The sequence below is a fragment of the Pelophylax lessonae genome (genome assembly GCF_965119305.1).
Source record: "Pelophylax lessonae genome assembly, chromosome: 5".
NCBI lineage: Eukaryota > Metazoa > Chordata > Amphibia > Anura > Ranidae > Pelophylax > Pelophylax lessonae.
In genome coordinates, this window is record NC_138772.1 from 416,872,509 (window position 1) to 416,892,061 (window position 19,553).

At 50.3% G+C, this 19,553-nt stretch overlaps 1 protein-coding gene across 1 annotated transcript in view; it reads right to left on the reverse strand.

The window, feature by feature from the left end:
- Window positions 1–19,553, reverse strand: part of PRKDC (protein kinase, DNA-activated, catalytic subunit) — a 1,165,045-nt gene that overhangs the window by 302,093 nt on the left and 843,399 nt on the right. Inside the window, exons 68-69 of the mRNA XM_082258689.1 lie at window positions 12,747–12,858; window positions 12,455–12,641 (exon numbers count right to left, since the gene is read on the reverse strand). Coding sequence (XP_082114815.1) covers window positions 12,455–12,641; window positions 12,747–12,858 — 299 coding nt within the window. The remainder of the gene's footprint in view (window positions 1–12,454; window positions 12,642–12,746; window positions 12,859–19,553) is intronic.

Here is a 19,553-nt window from a genome sequence, read left to right on the forward strand (position 1 = left end):
GACCCAGCTCCGCATGATGATTCTTCATCCGAAGATCCCTAAACTAAAGCTGACAAAACAACAGCTAGTAAAGAAAAGAAAAAAAAATACTTGAAATAAAATCAAATAAAGGGTAGAAGGCTGAGACAGAGCCCCAGCACAGGAAAAGCCAGCTACTCCTAAGCTAGGCAAGATCAAACTGAGTTGGGAATGCTGGTGCAGGGAGGTATTGACTGAGGGGACAGCCCCTAGGGGTGTGTCTATGCTAAAAGCTTTTGTATTAACAATTCTTGTTGCCTAGCTACTCCTACGGAGCAAAGGTCAATACCCATTGGTGAAGACTTGGGAAGGGGCGGCGACTGTCGGAGGACGTAAGAGAAATTCTGTTTTCTCTTATGTCCTCTGACAGTCGCCGCCCCCTCATACAGTCTTCACCAATGGGATGTCCCAAAGCAGTGTAAACATGAGGGGTGGGAAGCGCAACCGTCACTAAGGCAACGCAGCACCCAGGTCAGAGAAAGGAACCTCATCTGAGCAGAAAAGGTAAAAACTCTGGGTAACAGAAAAGCTCAACTGGAGCAAACAACCCAGGAAAGCAAATAAACAAAGGGGAAAACAACCCCAACAGACAGGGACAGGCAACGCCATGTCCCCACCAAGGCACTGCTGCACACAAAACTTTGCGGCCAAAGGAGGCATTTGCTGATGCCAAAACATCAAGTTTGTAGAATTTGGAAAAGGTGTGCACGGACGACCAAGTTGCTGCTTTGCACACCTGAGCCACCGAATCCTGATGTCGGAAAGCCCAGGACTCACTCACCGCTCTGGTAGAGTGCGCCTTGACAGGTAAGGGTGGAACCCGTTCCCTAATTGAATAGGCCTGTACAATCGTCTGTCTGATCCATTTTGAAATGGTTGCAGCAGACGCAGCCATACCCTTCCGAGGACCCTAAGGAAGGACGAAGAGAGAATCCGACTTCCTGAAGGATTCAGGAGACGACAGGTACACCCTGATTGCCCGGACTACATCCAAGGAATGCAAAGCAAACTCCTTAGGATGCTTATGATTCGCACACAGCGAAGGCAAGACAATATCCTCGTTAAGGTAAAAATCTGAAACCACCTTAGGAAGGAAAGATTGGTTAGGTCGCAAGACCACCTTATCCCTATGAACTACCAGGTAAGGGGAGCGACAGGACAGAGCCGCCAACTCTGACACTCTGCGGGCAGATGTGATCACCACCAGAAAGGCAACGTTTTGTGACAGCACAGGCAGAGGAATCTCCCTGATGTTCTCAAAGGGAGGACGTTGCAAAACGGACAGGACCAAATTCAGGTCCCAAGGAGGTAAAGGCGCTCTCCTAGGAGGAGCCAAATGACACACCCCCTGAATAAAGGTGTGTATCAAAGAGTTTGACGCCAAGGGGCACTGGAAAAGGATTGCCAGTGCAGACAACTGACGATTAATCATGGTCAGCGCAAGACGCTGGTCCACACCCGATTGCAGAAAGGCCAAACCCCACGCCACCGAGAAGGAGCGAGGATGGATGCCCCTGGATTCACACCAGGCAAAATAAGCCTTCCAGGTACGGAAATAGAACTTACCGGACAAGGCCTTGCTAGCCTTGAGTAGGGTAGGAATGTCCGCCGACGAGAGACCCCTGTCTCTCAGGACCTGGCTCTCAACAGCCACGCCGTTAAAGCCAGCGACTGTAAAGCAGGATGGAAGATCAGCCCCTGAGACAGTAGATCGTCTCAACGGTAGCCGCCATGGAGGCTCGACGACCAGTTGTATGATGTCCGCGTACCAAGACCGGGGCGGCCAGTCTGGGGCCACTAGAATCACCAACTTCGGTTCTGAGACCAACCTGCGAAGGAACCTGGACAACAACTGAATCGGGGGAAGGCATAAATCAGGCGATACTGATTCTAAGGCACCCACCAGTGCATCTGAGGCGTCTGCCAGAGGATTGCGCGTTCTTGCCACGAACCTTCCCACCTTGTTGTTTAGCCGAGATGCGAACAGATCCATGTCCGGGGATCCCCATCGCGCACACAGCATCTGAAACACCTCCGGGTGAAGGGACCACTCCCCCTGATCCAGGGTCTGGCGACTCAGATAGTCGGCCTGCCAACTCTCCACACCTGGAATGTGAACTGCCAAAATCGTCGGGACGTGCGTCTCAGCCAAAGACAGAATTTTGGACACTTCCAGGGCCGCCCGGCACTCCTGGTGCCCCCTTGGTGATTGATGTAAGCCACCGCAGTTGCGTTGTTTATCTGCACCCGCACAGGGCAACCCCTAAGCTGATCCGACCAACAGAGCAAGCACAGTCTGATCGCTCGCAGTTCCAAGACGTTTATTGGCAGGGAGGATTCCTCCTCTGACCAAGTGCCCTGGGATGACAGAATGCCCAGAACGCCACCCCAGCCCGACAGGCTGGCGTCTGTGGTGATCACCGTCCACAACAATGGGCGGAAGGATTTCCCCTCCGTCAGAGCCGGAGACTGAAGCCACCAGAGAAGATCCTCTCTGACTTAGTGGCGCAAAGATATCCTCCTTTCCAACGATTGAGGATGCCTGTCCCATCTGGCCAGGATCTTCGCTTGAAGAGATTGCGCGTGGAACTGTGCAAATGGTATTGCCTTGAAGGCCGATACCATCAACCCCAGGGACCGCATGCAGGTCCCGAGTGATGAGGATTCGTTGACCCTGAGAGACCTGACCTCGTCCTGTAGAGTCCGGAGCTTGTCCTCCGGCAGAAAGACTTTTGCTTGGGCAGAGTCCAGGACCATTCCCAAGTAAGGGAGGCGAACAGAAGGGGACAAGGTCGACTTCTGAACGTTGATGGTCCATCCGAACTCCTGGAGCGTCTGAACGGTAGTCGACAGATCGCGTAACAAACTCGGGCTGGCACTTGATCTTAACAGGAGATCGTCCAGATATCCCAAGATCGCAATCCCCTGTGCCCGTAACAGGGCCAGAACTGGAGCCAGCACTTTGGTAAAAACCCTCGGAGCCGAAGCATGACCGAAAGGCAACGCCACAAACTGATAATGTTCCTCCGCTATTGCGAATCGGAGGTACCTCTGATGACCCTCGAATATGGGGATGTGTAAATACGCATCCTTGAGGTTGATGGAAGCCAGGAAATCTCCCGGGCTCAGGGAGGCTACCACTGAACGGAGGGATTTCATGTGGAATTTTTGAACCCGCACGAAGCGGTTCAGAGCCTTCAAGTCCAGAATCGGACGTACCTTGCCCTCCTTTCTGGGCACAGTGAACAGATTTGAGTAAAACCACCGAAATCTGTCCCGATGAGGCACCGGGACGATTACCCCCTGGGTGAGGAGATCCTGAACCGCCCGTTGAAGATCCTGTAAACGATCTGGGGTCAAATGAAGATTTGAGGGAAAGAATCTGTCCACTGGACGTGAAAGGAATTCCATCTTGTAACCTGATCGAATGATTTCCTGAACCCACCTGTCCGGAATCCGAAGCAGCCAAGGTTTGAGAAAAACGTGCAGACGTCCCCCCACCCCTGGAACGGGTGAGGGCGTCCCTTCAGGTCTAGGTGGACTGGGCCACCGCGCCAGCTTGGCCAACTTTTGACTTGCCCGCCCAAGGCTTCCTCTGGCCACCATGGCCTTTGAAGGGTTTCCCCTTGTCCTGTGCTTTGAAGGCACGAAAGGACCCCTGATTTGGTTTAAAGGAAGGGCCCCGCTTACCGCGGAAAAACTTACCCTTGGGATTCTGAGGCAGCAGAGTGCTCTTGCCCCCAGTGACCCCTTTAACCAATTCGTCAAGGGAGTCCCCAAAAAGGCGAGTCCCTGCATAAGGGATGTCAGACACCGTCTTCCTTGAAGTCTGGTTGGCAGACAAGCTCTTCAGCCATACCAAGCGACGGGTAAGCACCGCGACACCAGACAGTCGCGCGGCTAAAGGGGCATCATCCAAGGCCGCGTCACACAGATATAGGCCAGCCTGAATAATCTGGTCCACCATCTCCAAAGTAGTAGGAGGGGCGGAATCAGCCACGAGGGTGCGTCTGAGCACCTTGGCCCAATCTGCCACAGCCTGAGACACCATGACGGAGGCGAAAAAAGGTTTCAACAAGGAACCCGCCACCATATAGGAGTGGCGAGCGAGAGATTCCATCCGCCTATCCGTGGGGTCCCTGAACACCGGAGAATCCTCCGTGGGTACAAGAGTGTCCCTATTTAACCTGGACACCGTGTGATCCACCTAAGGGACCACGGACCAGCGCAAATCCGTAGGAGATACAAAAAGATAACGCAGTTGAAACCGTTTAGGTACCACAAAATTGCGCTTCAAATTGCGCCATTGTTCATTCACTGTTTCGTGAAACTCAGCGGGACAAGGAAACACCTGTGCCGCCTCCTGGGTTCTGCAGGTCCCAAAGGAGGACCACTTACCCGGAGGATTGGGCTCATCCTCCAAATGTAGTGTATCTTTAACAGCGGTAAGAAGCGCAGACATAGCAGCGCGTTCTCTGGCCGCCCCAGGGGGGGAATCATCCCCCTCTACGTCCTCCGCCTCCCCTTCAGACTGGGAGGATTGAGACCCTTCAAGGGGCACACTGTCTATGGCAAACATGTCACACTCTGAATCAGAGGAGTGAGAAAACCTAGGCCTTTTCCTAGAATCCCGTTCAGACATCAAAAAATCCACTTTGGACACTAAAGTCGCAAGTGCAGCAGTAATCGCAGATGATTCAGACGTACCTGAATCATCCACCAAAGCTGGGGGGAATTGCTGTCCTGGGACTCCATAAAAACTTTTATGGCGCTGGCCCTTTAAATCGCAATAGTGGTGATCCCACCGCAATGCACCGCAAACAGGGACTAGACTGAAATCCCCCTCAGGCAGGAATAGAACTGATAGCCAAGAGATATTCCCCAAAAAACAGCAAGAACAGACCCCCAGAAGTGTTACCACGCTGCTGACGATCCCTCTGTATGAAGAAAGGAAGTAATGTCACACCGCTAGAGGCTAAACAGGATGCAGACTAAGGGAAAATGGTTGCCCATAGAAAACAACGGGAGGCTCTGGGAAAATGGCCGCCGAACACCTGTATAAAGCCAGACGCCACACACAAGATGGCGCCCGAAGGGCACGATACACTAGCAAGGAAAATGGCTGCTGACGTTCCCACAGTGAAGCCAAAGCAGCCGGCCACACCCAAAATGGCGGTCCCACGGTTTTTCATTGCTGCAGGTCGCCTACACATGTCTGTACCCAACATTGCCACAAAAGTGCCACCGAGGTTAGGGACCCCAATAACCCCCCATAGAGCGTCCTGGACATGGTAGAGCCACTGCAGGGATCGGGAGTAATGCGAGCCTCATACACACAGACATGAGGGGATAACACAGACCTAACAGACTGCCATTCCCAGACAGAGGCCCCACACAAAATGTACTCACCATACCACGATGGCGTGGGCGCCTCTCTGCGACGGGAAGCCTCCCACCTCAGGTGGTGGGGGTAACGTCAGCCAAACAGGACTCTAGCAACGCACGAAACTGCGGTTGAGACGTCCAAGCGAGGTGGCCACCTCGCGGGCTTTCATCCCTGAGGACAGGGACAGGTCGTTTGCGAGGCCAAGGCGTACGCATAGCCTGCTAAACGCTCAATGGCGGGCTGGGATTCTACAAGGCCCTCTGTCCTGAGACACCAGGACGACCAGTCCGACTCCCAGCTCCGCAAACGCTGTAGTCTTCCGAAGATCCGACTAACTAAGCGCAGGAACAAATAAAAAGCTAGTAGTGGATGAGGGACGTGGCGTACGGCGCGGCGGATGGCAGCATAGCTCCAACGCTCCGCTCGGCCACCCGGGACTTCAGCCTCCGCTGACCCTCAGGGCGACTTGTTTTTCGGCTCACTTACCTCAGCTGTCTCTGTGGACCACCCTGATGGCGAAGAAAGGCTCCCAGCAGCTCACACGGATGGATGGCTTTCTTCTCTCCAGTGCGGCCGGTCATCAGCAGCATGGCGCCGGTCTGCAGCAGCGGCCTCCTCCTCACAGTGCGAACAGTCGGGATGGCTGCGCACCTCCAGTCAGGCAAGTGGCAAATCCTGATAGTGGCAACTCATCGGGCTCTAATACAACCCCCTCACCCTCCTCGAGGAGCCCTGCCAAACAGAAGCCACGGAGGGGATCTTCCCCCCCTCTTTCCTGCCCCCAATGATCAGATGGATTATATGGCAGCTCCTAATGGATCGCTTGCACAGGCCCCACCTGCTGCAGACCCCTTTGTGGCCTTCCCAGTGGGCGACCATCCAGTATCTGCATCCCTTCTAAAGGACATCATGCACTCATTATGGGCTTCTATACACACTGATGTAGTCCAAGGCCTAGCCCACACCAGGCGTGAGGTTCAGCATTTAGGGGAAAGGGTGGATTCTGTTGAACTGTCCATGAATAAATGCACACTCTCCCTCAACACCTTGGTTGCTGCTCACAACGGCCACGCTGAGGATATAGCCTGGCTCAAGGATAAAGTCGCAGACATTGAGGACAGGTCGTGACGGAACAATCTGAAGCTCAGGGGAGTGCCAGAGTCAGTGCAACCCCAACACCTGGAAAAGCTAGCTAAGGATTTATTTGCAGCCTTAGTGCCCTCTCTCTCTGACTCTGACTTGACGATAGATAGGATCCACAGGATCCCCAAGCCTGGCTTCATCGCTCAAGATCTGCCCGCGACATGCTCCTCAGAGTCCATTTCTTCCAGGCAAAGGACAAAATGCTCTTGGCCTCGAGACAACTGCAGGCTATGCCGGGTGAGTTCCCTCAAATTCAGATCCTCCCGGATTTATCCAGGCACACACTTCAGAAACGCAAGAAACCTGGCCACCATTACGAAGGCCCTCAGGAACCATCGTATTCTGCACAAGTGGAAACACCCGGCACTTCTGTCCATTACACACAACGGCTCTACAGTCACCATCTCCACTGTGGAAGAAGGAATGGCACTATTGCGACGCTGGGGGATTGTCATGGATGCACCGCATTCGCCTGCGGCCTCTTCCTCACCTTCTCCTTTGCCCCTTCAGGGAGATTGGCAGGTGGTATCTTGTAAGCGCTCTAACTCCAGACAGAGCTCGAACGGCAGAGAACGTGTCTCCCCACAGTCTCCTTCACAGTCCCAGGCCTAGGATGTGACTCTCCCCTATGGCCCTTCATCTCTGGTTGCAGGCATTACCTGCTCATAGACTTGTTTTTATGCCTCTTTTGGCAGTTGTTGGATTACCACCTCCCACTTGTTCCGGTTCTGATGCGAGAAAATACTACCTGATAATTTCTATCCTTGGAATGTCACTCAACTTTGACTCACTCTGTTTTTTGTCGCTATACCTTGCTCACGTGTAGGATTTCCAGTTTGACTTTTTTGAACCACCATGACCATAAAATTCCTCTCCTTGAATGTGAACGGACTGAACCATCCGGCCAAAAGATATTCTCTGTGGACCGAATTGTGCAACAGCCGGGCAGACATTGCGTCCATCCAGGAGACTCACTTTAAGGCTTCCCAACAACCTCGTTTTACTCACAAGAACTTCCCCAACCTCTTTTTTGCCCCTGAAAAGAAAAGGGGTGTCTTGATTGCGATCAGGGACATGGTTGCTTTCTCCTTGAAGGACCAGTTTTGTGATCCAGACGGACGGTTCCTGATCCTCCAGGGTGACTTCAACGGTTTGCCTCTAACATTGGTGGCGGTGTACGCTCCGAACAGTCACCAGCTTTGTTTTCTTCACAGGTTGCTTCGAAAATTTTCCACAAATGTGTATGGTAACTTGGTGATGTTTGGTGATTTTAATGATGTGGTCGACCCGGGGCGTGACACTTCGGTGCCGCCCGAGGCCGACAACTTTCTCTTAATCCTTTATTGAACAAGGAGCAACTTTACGATGTCTGGAGGTGCCAGCACGGCTCGGAGAAAGACTACTCCCGTTACTCCTCCAGACATCGTTCTTACTCCCGCATTGACCTTTTCCTGGTGGATCTCCCTTTGCTAGGTATAGTCTCCTCCTTGGCCATCAGAAGCATAACATGGTCTGACCATGCAGCTGTGGAGATGGTGGTGGAGGAGAGTGGACCCAGGGAACGGACGTCTGTCTGGCGTTGCGACGCTAGGGTGCTCCAGGACCGGGCCACTGGTAGAGTAGTTGTGGACCATCTGTGTGAATTTTTTAAATTTAATGTCTCATCGGTCTCTGACCCTTGGTCGCTCTGGGGAGCGCATAAAGTATTTATTAGGGGAATTTGTATCCAGCAAACGGCTAGGTTACGGAAAGCCTATACTCAGAAACTTACTAACCTTCTCTCTGAGATCCGTACTCTGGAAGCTGCCCATATGCTTTCTCCTGATCTCTCTGTGACCACAGCTCTGACCCAAAAGAGGGAATCCCTTAGGTCCCATTTAATGGAGCGGTATGACCTCCAACTTAAGGCTCTTAACCTCCGTTATTACGCCCACGCCAACAAAGCGGGTAAGTTTCTAGCGTCTAGGATCAAGCAAAAGAGGGCGTCTGCTAGAATTTCCCATCTGACCCACCACGAGACGAAGGCTAAAATTACCCACCCTAAGGACATTGCAAAATGAATTTGTGACCTTCTACGGCTCGCTATATAACCTGGCCCGAACCCCTCCACTGTGCAACCTGGCCCTGATGCCGTTAGACGTTTTCTGGACAAGCTGTCCCCTTCCTTCCCTCACGGATGTCCAAGTACAAACCCTATCCTCCCAGTTTTCAAGTGTAGAGATCTCTAAAGCCATCTGTTCCCTACCGATTGTTAAATCCCCGGGCCCAGATGGCTTATCTAACGAATATTACAAACTATTCAATGACACCCTTAGCCCCTACCTTGCGGATGTGTTTAACCAAGCGGCTCAGCGGTCTGCTTTCCCACGGGAAATGCTTAGTGCCTATATCACCACTATTCCCAAACCTGAGAAGGACCCTGCCCTCCCCGCCAACTAGAGGCCTATTTCCCTTCTCAATAGTGATATTAACATATACGCCAAAGTGCTTGCTGCCCGACTACAGCCCATTCTCCCCCTTCTGATCCAAAGTGACCAGATGGGATTTATGCCGGGCAGGCAGACGTCTGATGCCAACAGACGCATTGTTAATCTGGTCTATTTGGCAGAACACACCTGAAAGCCTTCTCTGCTCCTCACGTTGGATGCAGAGAAGGCGTTCGATAGGGTCAACTGGCTGTACATGCGTATGGCTCTTGAGAAGTTTGGTTTCACAGGTGGCATACTCGCGGCCTTGTTGGCACTCTATTCCTGTCCCTCTGCTCAGGTCCTCACCTCTGGCAACGTCTCGACTCCGTTCGACATCACCAATGGCACCCGTCAGGGGTGTCCACTGTCACCGACGATTTTCAATCTGATGATTGAACCCCTGGCGGAGGCCATTCGATCTGACGAGGTGGTGGAGGGGTTTGGCCTGGGTGATACCGTCCATTAGATAACCTTCGATATCATTGTTATCCTGACAAACCCGGTTCGCTCTCTCCCAGCTGTACACCGCATACTGCTAGCCTTTGGGGAAATCTCCTACTATAAGGTTAATGCTTCCAAATCCCTGGCGCTCAATCTGGGCATTAGCCTGCAGGTGGTGTCCCAGCTAAAGTCTCTCTGCCCCTACCCCTGGACTGACGAGAGTATCCCTTACCTGGGAATACATATTACCCAAAGTATCTCCAAGCTGATTTCCTCCAACTTGGATCCCCTTATCAAAAAATTAGATCGAACCATGGCTACTAATGTCCAAAGTTGAACTCTCCTGGGGTGGAAGAATGGCGGCCTATAAGATGTCAATTTTACCCCAGGTGCTTTACGTGTTTAGGGTGATTCCTGTCCCCTTCCCCAGAAAGTATCTGGAGGCTTTATCTAGAGGTATGCACAAGTTTATATGGTGTGGTAAACGTGCAAGGGTTTCTGCCTCTATTCTTGCTCTTCCAAAAGCCATGGGGGGTGCCAATGTGCACGTTTATTATTGGTCCACTAGATTGGATCAGCTGAAACACTGGTTCTCCCCAGTCAGTGATTCTCCTTGGTCTTCTATGGAATGCCACATGTCACCCACTAGGGACCTGCGGCTGCTTCTCTTGGGTGACCTTTGGATCCCCTGGCCTTTACCTGGACTCCCTCTTACCCTTCAAGTTTCTTTGATGGCTTGGCGGATGCTGGAGGATGCCCGGGGGGGGGGGGGGGGGGGGCGGTATGCAGTGGCCCCTCACCGCTCTTCCCCTTTACCTCTAAATCTTATAGCAGCATTTCTCCCTGACCTTCGGACGTCCGCTTTGACGCGTCTAGGTATTACTGAGCTCTCCCACTTCTATGAAGGGGAATCTCTGAGGACCCCACAGGATTTGATGTGCAGGTTCCATTTGCCTCCTGCTCTCTTCTTCACCGAGCTTCAGGTACATAGTTTTCTCAAACAGCACCCCTTGCACACTAGAAATGTCCCTCTCACAGCCTGGACCCACTATCATTCTAGCGAAAAATCTGCCAAGGGCATTTCCATGTTTTATGATCTCCTCCTTCACACACCTGATCCCCCCAAGACACTGTCCATGCAGAGGTGGGAAGTGGACCAGCATCTTCAGTTTACCCCTGAGCAATGGTCCCGATCCCTTTCATACTCCTACCAGTACTCCCACTGTTCGGCGCATTGGGAAATTATGCTGAAAATAGCTAACAGGTGGTACCACACTCCCGATAGAATGGCAAAGATTTTCCCTAAAATACCTGATCTCTGCTGGAGGAACTGTGGTCACAGAGGAACGCTGGCCCACATCCTCACATCCTTTGGGACTGCCCCTCCTTAACGAGTTATTGGAATAGGGTGTTCAGATGTATAGCCGAATCCACGGGTATTTTACGTCCCCCTAAGAAAGAGTTGGCCCTGCTTAACTTGGGCCTAGATGAATACCCGGTTCATTATAGACAAATGGTTTTACACATTCTCCTAGCCTCCAGAGTGTTGATCCTACGCCACTGGCGGTCTATTGATATCCCCAGCTTCTTGGACGTGGTTAAGACGGTTAATGACAACTATACTATGGAGAAATCCTTAGCGTTTAACTCCTTGTCATACCCGAAATTCAGGTCTGTTGGCAAAACTGGAAATACTCCTCCTGATAACTTATTGTTGTAAGCGGGACGGTAGGGGGAGGGGCGGCACTTCTGTGGCAATTATGTTCCCACTGGGAGCTGCAGGGGTGTTGGCTTCTTCTTTTGCTCTCTCATATATCTATAGTAACTAGGACCCACTGGTTCTGTCTTTGTTCCTTTTAATGTTATATGGCATAGTTTAAAGTTGTTTGACGTTGTCGCTTACTTTCTGTATGTTTGGAGTGCCTACGATATCTTTGTAGTCGGAGCAACCCCCCCCCTTCCATTCCCTCCTCCCCCCACTCTTCTTATTTGCAAATGTTCATTATGTGAAATGTTTTATATGCATACAGTTTGCCTTACGTATATTCTTTTTCTATTCCTGTATGTTGAATTCTTCAATAAAAAATATTATTAAAAAAAAAAAAACCTAGTAGTTCAAGAAAACACTTTTCATAAAATAAAAGTAATAAAACACAGAAGAAAGGCTGAGACCTTAGCCCCAGCACAGGGATAGCCTATCTTACTCCTAACTAGGCAGAAGACAAACTGAGTTGGGAATGCTGATAGCAGAGGGGTATTGGACCAGGGGGACAGCCCCCTACAGGTGTGTCTATGTAAATTGCTTTGTTTCTAACAAGTCTTATGCCTAGCTTGCTCCTATGGATAAGAGGTCAATACCCATTGTTGAAGACTGTATGAGTGGGCGGCGACTGTCGGAGGACTCAGAGAAAGGAATTTTACGGTAAGATTTTACAAAAATTCAGTTTTTAGGTCCCTCTGGGGTTCCCTATTTGGCTGATGGTTTATTTTGTATCATTTTGTGAATGGTGGCGACATGTACCAGGTAATGCTAGTGTGTTTTTAGATTGTTGATGATTTTTAATCTTTTTGGCTTGTGTGTGGTACAGCACAATACACAAAGTACACTGCAGACTATGTATAATCTCCTTCCTGCTTTGTAGTGTAGTGGTTGTACTTTGTTGCTTTTACTCACAAAGCAAGTTTAAGACCTCGGTCACACGGGCCTACTTACGTGTACACCACTGCAAAGGGCAGTGTTTGCCTACGCTGGATGTGTTCCGTGCATCCGTGAACAGGCAGTCCCATTCATGTGTATTGGGATGCTGTGGTTTCACAGACACAGCTACTGATTGTTTAGATGTCCTGTACAACCAGCAGTTCTGGTTCATGTGCGTTCATTTGTGACTCATTACCATTTACACCGAAATCTAAAAATCTTTTAAAAAACTATACAATGCACTTAAATCCAATTTATATGAAATTTATAATGACAGATGTTGTAGTGCCACAATATTACCTGTTTTCTGGCGCTGTTCACCATTTTCATTTTCATTACAAATTTACATTCTTTCATCAAAAAGTTGACATCTTCTTTCTGGTCTACTTCTATAGCCTCACTGTCATCTGCTTCATTATCTATTTCCATACTCTCTTCCATATGCTGAATAGAAAGTTTTTCTTGGATTTTATCAAGGAAAAAACACCTGAAAACCAAGTTATGGTTCAAGTTATTTATACCAGGGGCCCTAGATTTCAGAATTAATTTTTTTGTGTATTAAATAAAAAAATGTGCAACAAGATATCTCTACCTGTTAGTAATGATGTCATCCCAAATGTTCATGGAGTCCATTTTATCATCTGGATATCTACTCTTCCAAAGGTTAAGCAACCTTTTCAATGCTGGCAAAGATGCCATGTTGCCTATAATAATATTGTATAAAAAAAAATGCAATTTAGCAACAGTTATTAAAAATGTAATACCACACTTCACACATTATTGATGCTGAATAATCTTTTGGGTATATTACTATATTCTGGAAAAAGTAAAATTGGGAAAGATGATAAAAGTGATATTCTATACACACATTCTGATCACATGCAGTAATATTTTATATAATTGTTTTAAAGACTGTACAAAAAAACGTTGAAGTTGAATGTATACAATAATTAAGTCAAGCATTTTTTTTAATTGATATTTTATTAAGCAAGACAAGCTACCAATACATGCAGAGAAACACAAAGGCACATTGCTTCATATGTTTTGGCACTGTTATTTGATTAGTAAATACTGGGAAAATATAATCCAGTTACATAACAAAAATATTCAATTTCTGAACTGCACAATAAACTAAGATAGCGTTACTGGTACTGAAGATAATTTATGAACAGTTAAAAGAAACTCTGTATTAAACCATTATGCAATGTTAAAGTGACTGTAAAGTCTCTGTTTTTTTTTTTTAAATAACAAACATATTATACTTACCTACTCTGTGCAGTTGGTTTTTCACAGAACAGCCCAGATCATCCTCTTCTCGTGTCCATCTTTGGCTCCCCTGGCCCCTCCCTCCTGTCGAGTGCCCCCAGAGCAAGCAGCTTGCTATGGGGGCACGCGTGTCTATTTAGACACGGAGCTGCCGTTCGACCCTGTCCCCTCTCTCTCCTGATTGGCTGACTGACTCAGCCAATCAGGAGGGAGAGTGCCAGACGGCCAAGGGACTCGTGGACATGGCTGTAGAGAGTTGGGGCTCAGGTACATATTAGGGGGTGCTGGGGAGGCTGCTACACAAAGAAAGCTTTTTGTCTTAAAGCATAGAATGCATTAAGGTAAAAAAACCTTCTGACTTTACAACTCCTTTAAGTGTAGCACTAAAGTGTAATACTCAGTGTTCCAAGAATAACGGAATTTTTGTAAAATCTCACCTGTAAAATTCCTTTCTCTGAGTCCTCCGACAGTCGCCGCCTCCTCTAAGTCATCACTGTTGGGTATTGACTTCCCATCCGCAGGAGTAGCTAGGCATATATAGACTTAGTCCAAAGACAAAGACATTAGCATATACACACCCATTGGGGCTGTCCCATCTGGTCAATACCCCCCCTGCATCACCACTCCCAACTCAGTTTGGTAGCATAGCAGTAGGTAATAAGAACCCCAAAAGAGGGGCGGGGGCGGCGACTGTCGGAGGACTCAGAGAAAGGAATTTTACAGGTAAGATTTTACAAAAATTCAGTTTTCTCTTACGTCCTCTGACAGTCGCCGCCTCCTCTAAGTCATCACTGTAGAGGATGTCCCAAAGCAGTATAGACATGAGGGGTGGGAGACGCAACCGTAGAAAAGGCAACGCAGTACCCACATCAGAGAAAGGAATCTTACATGCACCGTAAGAACCAACTGGGCAACAGAAAAATACAATGCTCAACAGGAGCAACAGCCCAGGAAAGCAAACACCAACAGCCAGGGACCCAGAAAAAATTCCAGGGTCCATCATGGCACAGCCGCACTGAGAACTTTGTGGCCAAAGGAAGCATCAGCTGATGCCAGAACATCTACTTTGTAGAATTTGGAAAAGGTGTGCACCGACGACCAAGTCGCAGCCTTGCACTCCTTGGCCACTGAGGCCCGATGCCAATAGGCCCAGGACGCACTCAAAGATCTTGTAGAGTGCGCCTTAACAGGGAAGGGCCGAACCCATTCCTTCAAGGAATAAGCCTGTTCAATGGTCTGTCTGATCCATTTGGCAATAGTTGCTGCAGACGCAGCCATGCCTTTCCGAGGTCCCTCAGGAAGGACAAACAGGGAATCCGTCTTCCTAAAGGATTCCGTAGACGACAGGTAAACTCTGATCGCCCTGACAACATCCAAGGAATGCAAGGTAATTTCCTTCGGATGTTTCGGCTTCGTACAAGCGAAGGCAGGACAATGTCCTCATTAAGGTGGAACTCAGTGATCACCTTGGGAAGGAAGGATGGGGGTGGTCGCAAAACCACCTTATCCTTGTGAATTATCAAATAAGGGGAGCGGCAAGACAATGCAGCCAGCTCCGACACTCTGCGAGCCGAAGTGATCGCCACTAGAAAAGCAACCTTTTTCGACAGCAGAGCCAACGATATCTCCCTGATGTTTTCAAAGGGAGCACGCTGTAATACGGACAGAACCAAGTTCAAGTCCCATGGAGGTAAAGGCTCCTTCCTGGGAGGAGCCAAATGTCGCACACCTTGAATGAAGGTGCGAATCAAGGAATGAGACACCTCAGGGCGTTGGAAAAGGACAGCCAGTGCAGACACCTGGTCCTTTATCGTGGCCAGCGCCAGGCGCTGATCCACTCCAGACTGGAGGAAAGCTAACACTCTCGACGCCGAGTAAGAACGAGGGGAGAACCCCCTGGATTCACACCAGGCGAAATAAGCTTTCTAGGTAAGGTAATAGATCTTACCAGAGGAGGATTTCCTAGCCTTGATTAAAGTAGGGATAACCTCAGGGGAGAGACCCTTGTCCCTCAGGACCTGGGTCTCAACAGCCAGGCCGTTAAAGCCAGCGACTGTAAAGCAGGATGGAAGATCGGACCTTGAGACAGGAGATCTTCCCGCAGAGGCAGACGCCACGAAGGCGCCACTGCCAGGTGAACAACGTCGGCGTACCAGGACCGGCGTGGCCAGTCCGGAGCCACCAGAATCACCGGGTGCGGTTCCGAGACCAATCTGCGGAGGAACCGGGATAGTAACTGAATCGGAGGAAAGGCATACATCAGACGATACTGATGCCAAGGGGCTACCAACGCATCCGAGGCGTCCGCCAACGGATCGCGCGTTCTTGCCACGAACCTTTCCACCTTTTGATTTAGCCGGGATGCGAACAGATCCACGTCCGGGGATCCCCCACCTCGCACACAGCATCTGAAAGACCTCCGGGTGTAGGGACCATTCCCCCTGGTCCAGGGTCTGGCGGCTCAGATAGTCGGCCTGCCAATTTTCCACACCCGGAATGTGAACTGCTGAGATCGCCGGGACATGAGTCTCGGCCCAAGACAGGATGTCGGTCACCTCCCGGGCCGCCCGAGCACTCCTGGTGCCCCCTTGGTGGTTGATGTAAGCCACAGCGGTCGCATTGTCAGTCTGTACTCGGACAGGTAGGCCCCGGAGACGGTCCGACCACTGGAAGAGACAGAGTTTTATCACTCGCAATTCCAGCACATTTATCGGGAGGGAGGACTCCTCCTCCGACCAAGTGCCCTGGGCAGACAGGTTGCCAGGACTTCACCCCAGCCCGACAGGCTGGCATCCATGGTAGTCACCGTCCATACCAACGGACGGAAGGACTTGCCTTCCGCCACCGACGGGGACTGGAGCCACCACAGAAGAGCCAATCTGGTCTGACGACTCAAGGAGACACTCAGATCCAGGGACTGAGGCAGTCTGTCCCACCTGGCCAGGATCTCCGTCTGGAGAGCCCGCTTGCCTCAAAAAGACTTGTTCTTCGGGTTCTGGGGCAGCATAGTGCTCTTGCCCCCCGTGACGCCTTTCACCAGGGTGTCCAACGACTCGGCAAAAAGGCGAGAGCCAGCATACGGAAAATCAGCAACTGTTTTCCGTGAGGACTGGTCGGCCGACCAGCTCTTCAGCCATATCAGTCGACAGTTAAGCACCGCGACACTAGAGAGGCGAGCCACCAAGGGGGCCTCATTCAAGGCTGCATCACACAAGTACATGACTCCTTGGTGGATCTGATCCACCATTTCCAGCCGGGCAGGCGGAACACCATCAGACACGAGATTGCTCCTAAGCATCTTAGTCCAATCAGCCACCGCCTGAGCCACCAGAACGGACGCGAAAACGGGTTTGAGCAATGAACCCGCCACCGTATAGGAATGGCGGGCTAGAGACTCCAACCGTCGGTCCGTGGTATCCCGGAAAACCGGGGTATCCTCAGTAGGAACCAAGGTAGCCTTGTTCAACATGGCCACAGTGTGATCTACCTGTGGAGGCACACACCATCGTGATTCCGTAGCCGGCGCAAAAGGATAAAGCAATTTGAACCGACTAGGTACCAGGAATGGACGTTTTAACGTGCGCCACATCTTATTAACAGTGTAATGAAACTCAGCCGGGCAGGGGAAAACCTGCGCAGACTTGCGGGTCCTGTGCGTCCCAAATGAGGACACAACGCCCGGAGGATAGGGCTCATCCTCTAGATGTAAGGTATCCTTAACAGAAATAATCAACTCATCCATGGTCGCTCGTTCTTCAGGCGACCCCGGGGAGGCGGTATAAACCCCCTCCACCTCAGCCTCCCCCTCAGACCCCGGGGGGTCCAAGGATGAGCGGGACCCTGAAAAGGGCACTCTCGCAGCAGCAGCCATATCCCCATCTGAACCAGAAGAGAGAGAAAATCTGGGCCTCTTTTTCGCAGCACGTTCAGCCATCAGCATTTCCATATTAGCCACCAAAGTCGCCGCCACAGCAGCCAAATCGGGTCGCAGCGGGGCCACAGGAGAACTGGGGCCCCCCACTAAAGCTGGAGGAAACTTGCTTTCCTGAGAATCCATAGCCCAAGTTATCAGAAACAAAACCACAGTGCAATACAAATGTACTGGTCTTTTAAAATCGCTGCGGTGTGCGCAGCCCACCGCTACCGCTATAGTGACAAAAAGACCCCAAAAGGAGAAGAGAAAACTGAGTCAGAAGCGATAACACAGAGGAAGATTGAGAGCAATAACCTGCAGAGCTCGCAGAGCGTTGCTACCGATGTCCTGCTGCTGATGGAAAGGAAGTGCTGCTGAAGTAGGCTGAACTTAGACTTTTTAGTCTCAGGGAAAATGGCTGCCCCATAGGATTGCATTGGAGGATTCAAGAAAATGGCCGCCGAACATGCGGTCGGACCGATCGTTCTACACCCATCAAAATGGCGGCGGATGGCACCAAAACAGCATGCAGTATCGCCCACAGAGAGGCTGACCATGCCTGTCCAAATCAAAGATGGCGGACCGCGCGAGTTCACTCCGCTGCGGTCGCCACACAAAGTCTGCACCCCAACAATGCACCGAAGTGACACAGGGAAGGGGACCGCCACACATACAGAAAACTGCACAAGCGATTCCCGCAGGGACCGCATCAGGGAGTCACACAGGCACAGACATGGGGGACACACAGCAACACAGACTGCCACCCCAGACAGAGGCCCCACACAGAAGTACTTACCTGTACCAGATGGCGTGGGAAGCCTCTATGCACAGAAAACCGCTGTCCTCACCTGACAGGGAGTGCCGTGAGCCAGGGACATGACACTGCAGCACCGCAGATTTGTCCTGTGAGGTAGCCACCTCACGGCTGCATCCCTGCAGCGAACAGCGATGGGTCGTTCGTAATGCCAGGGCGAGCCATAGCTGAACGCTCGATGGCAGGCTGGGGGTCCATCTGACCCTCTTGCTCTGGAGAACCAGGGCGGTCAGTCCGAATCCCAGCACCGCATGATCCATCTTCATCCGAAGAGAAGACTAACACTAGAAGATGACAAAATAAACAGCTAGTAAAGTAAGAGAAAAAACTGACATTTTCAAAGAAAATCAAATAAAAAGTTAGGAAGGCTGACTACTCCTGACGCTAGGCAGATTAAAACTGAGTTGGGAGTGGTGATGCAGGGGGGGTATTGACCAGATGCGACAGCCCCCATGGGTGTGTATATGCTAATGTCTTTGGACTAAGTCTATATGCCTAGCTACTCCTGCGGATGGGAAGTCAATACCCAACAGTGATGACATAGAGGAGGCGGCGACTGTCGGAGGACGTAAGAGAAAATTCTGTTTGCCAATGTATAAACCAATATATCAAGATCAAAAGTGTCCAGGGAAGTGTACCAAATTAAAGCCGGACATATATGGTACAGCAGGGACTGGCCAAGATTTCAACCAACTATGGAAAGGCTGATTGTACACAAGTTGATCAGTTGATCCATCAATCAACTTGGGTACAACCAGCATGTTGGATTTCTAGCATGCGATTACTGCCAGTGGTTATAGCTGCTAGATATAATCATTGTGTTCTCCAGGCAGGGATGGCTCCCCCGCTGGGAGAACACAATAGCTCCATGGGCGCAGGAAAGAAAATTGCATAATCTATGGCCTGCCTAAAAACTTCTATACAGTTTGACAAGGGTAGTAGGAATCAATTACTTCCTAATCAAGTAAATAATAGCAGATTTCCTATGTGAAAAACTAGACTACTCTAATGCAGGGGGGTGAAGGAAGCTGAAGAAATAAAGACCAAGCTTGAATGGCAGAGATCCAGTGAGGATAAGAACTCTTTTTTTATACGGACTAAATGGTTTACCTTGTCTAGTGCGGTTTTATTTATTTTGTAAATATTTTAAACAAAGTGGTTGTAAAGCCTAAACATTTTTTACATTATTGCATTCCTTGCATTAATGTAAAAAATGTTTATGTGCCAGGATCCCCTCATTCGATCCAGCACTGTGCATGTCTGCAGCTGTTCACTCCCCGGCTTTGCTGGGGCCTTGGGAGCAATTGGCTCCTAGTGCTGTCAATCAAAGCCAGTGACGAGGGAGTGGGACCGATGGACGCAGAAGTGGGGCTCGGGTGCAAGCACGCGCGAGTGCCCCGGTGGGG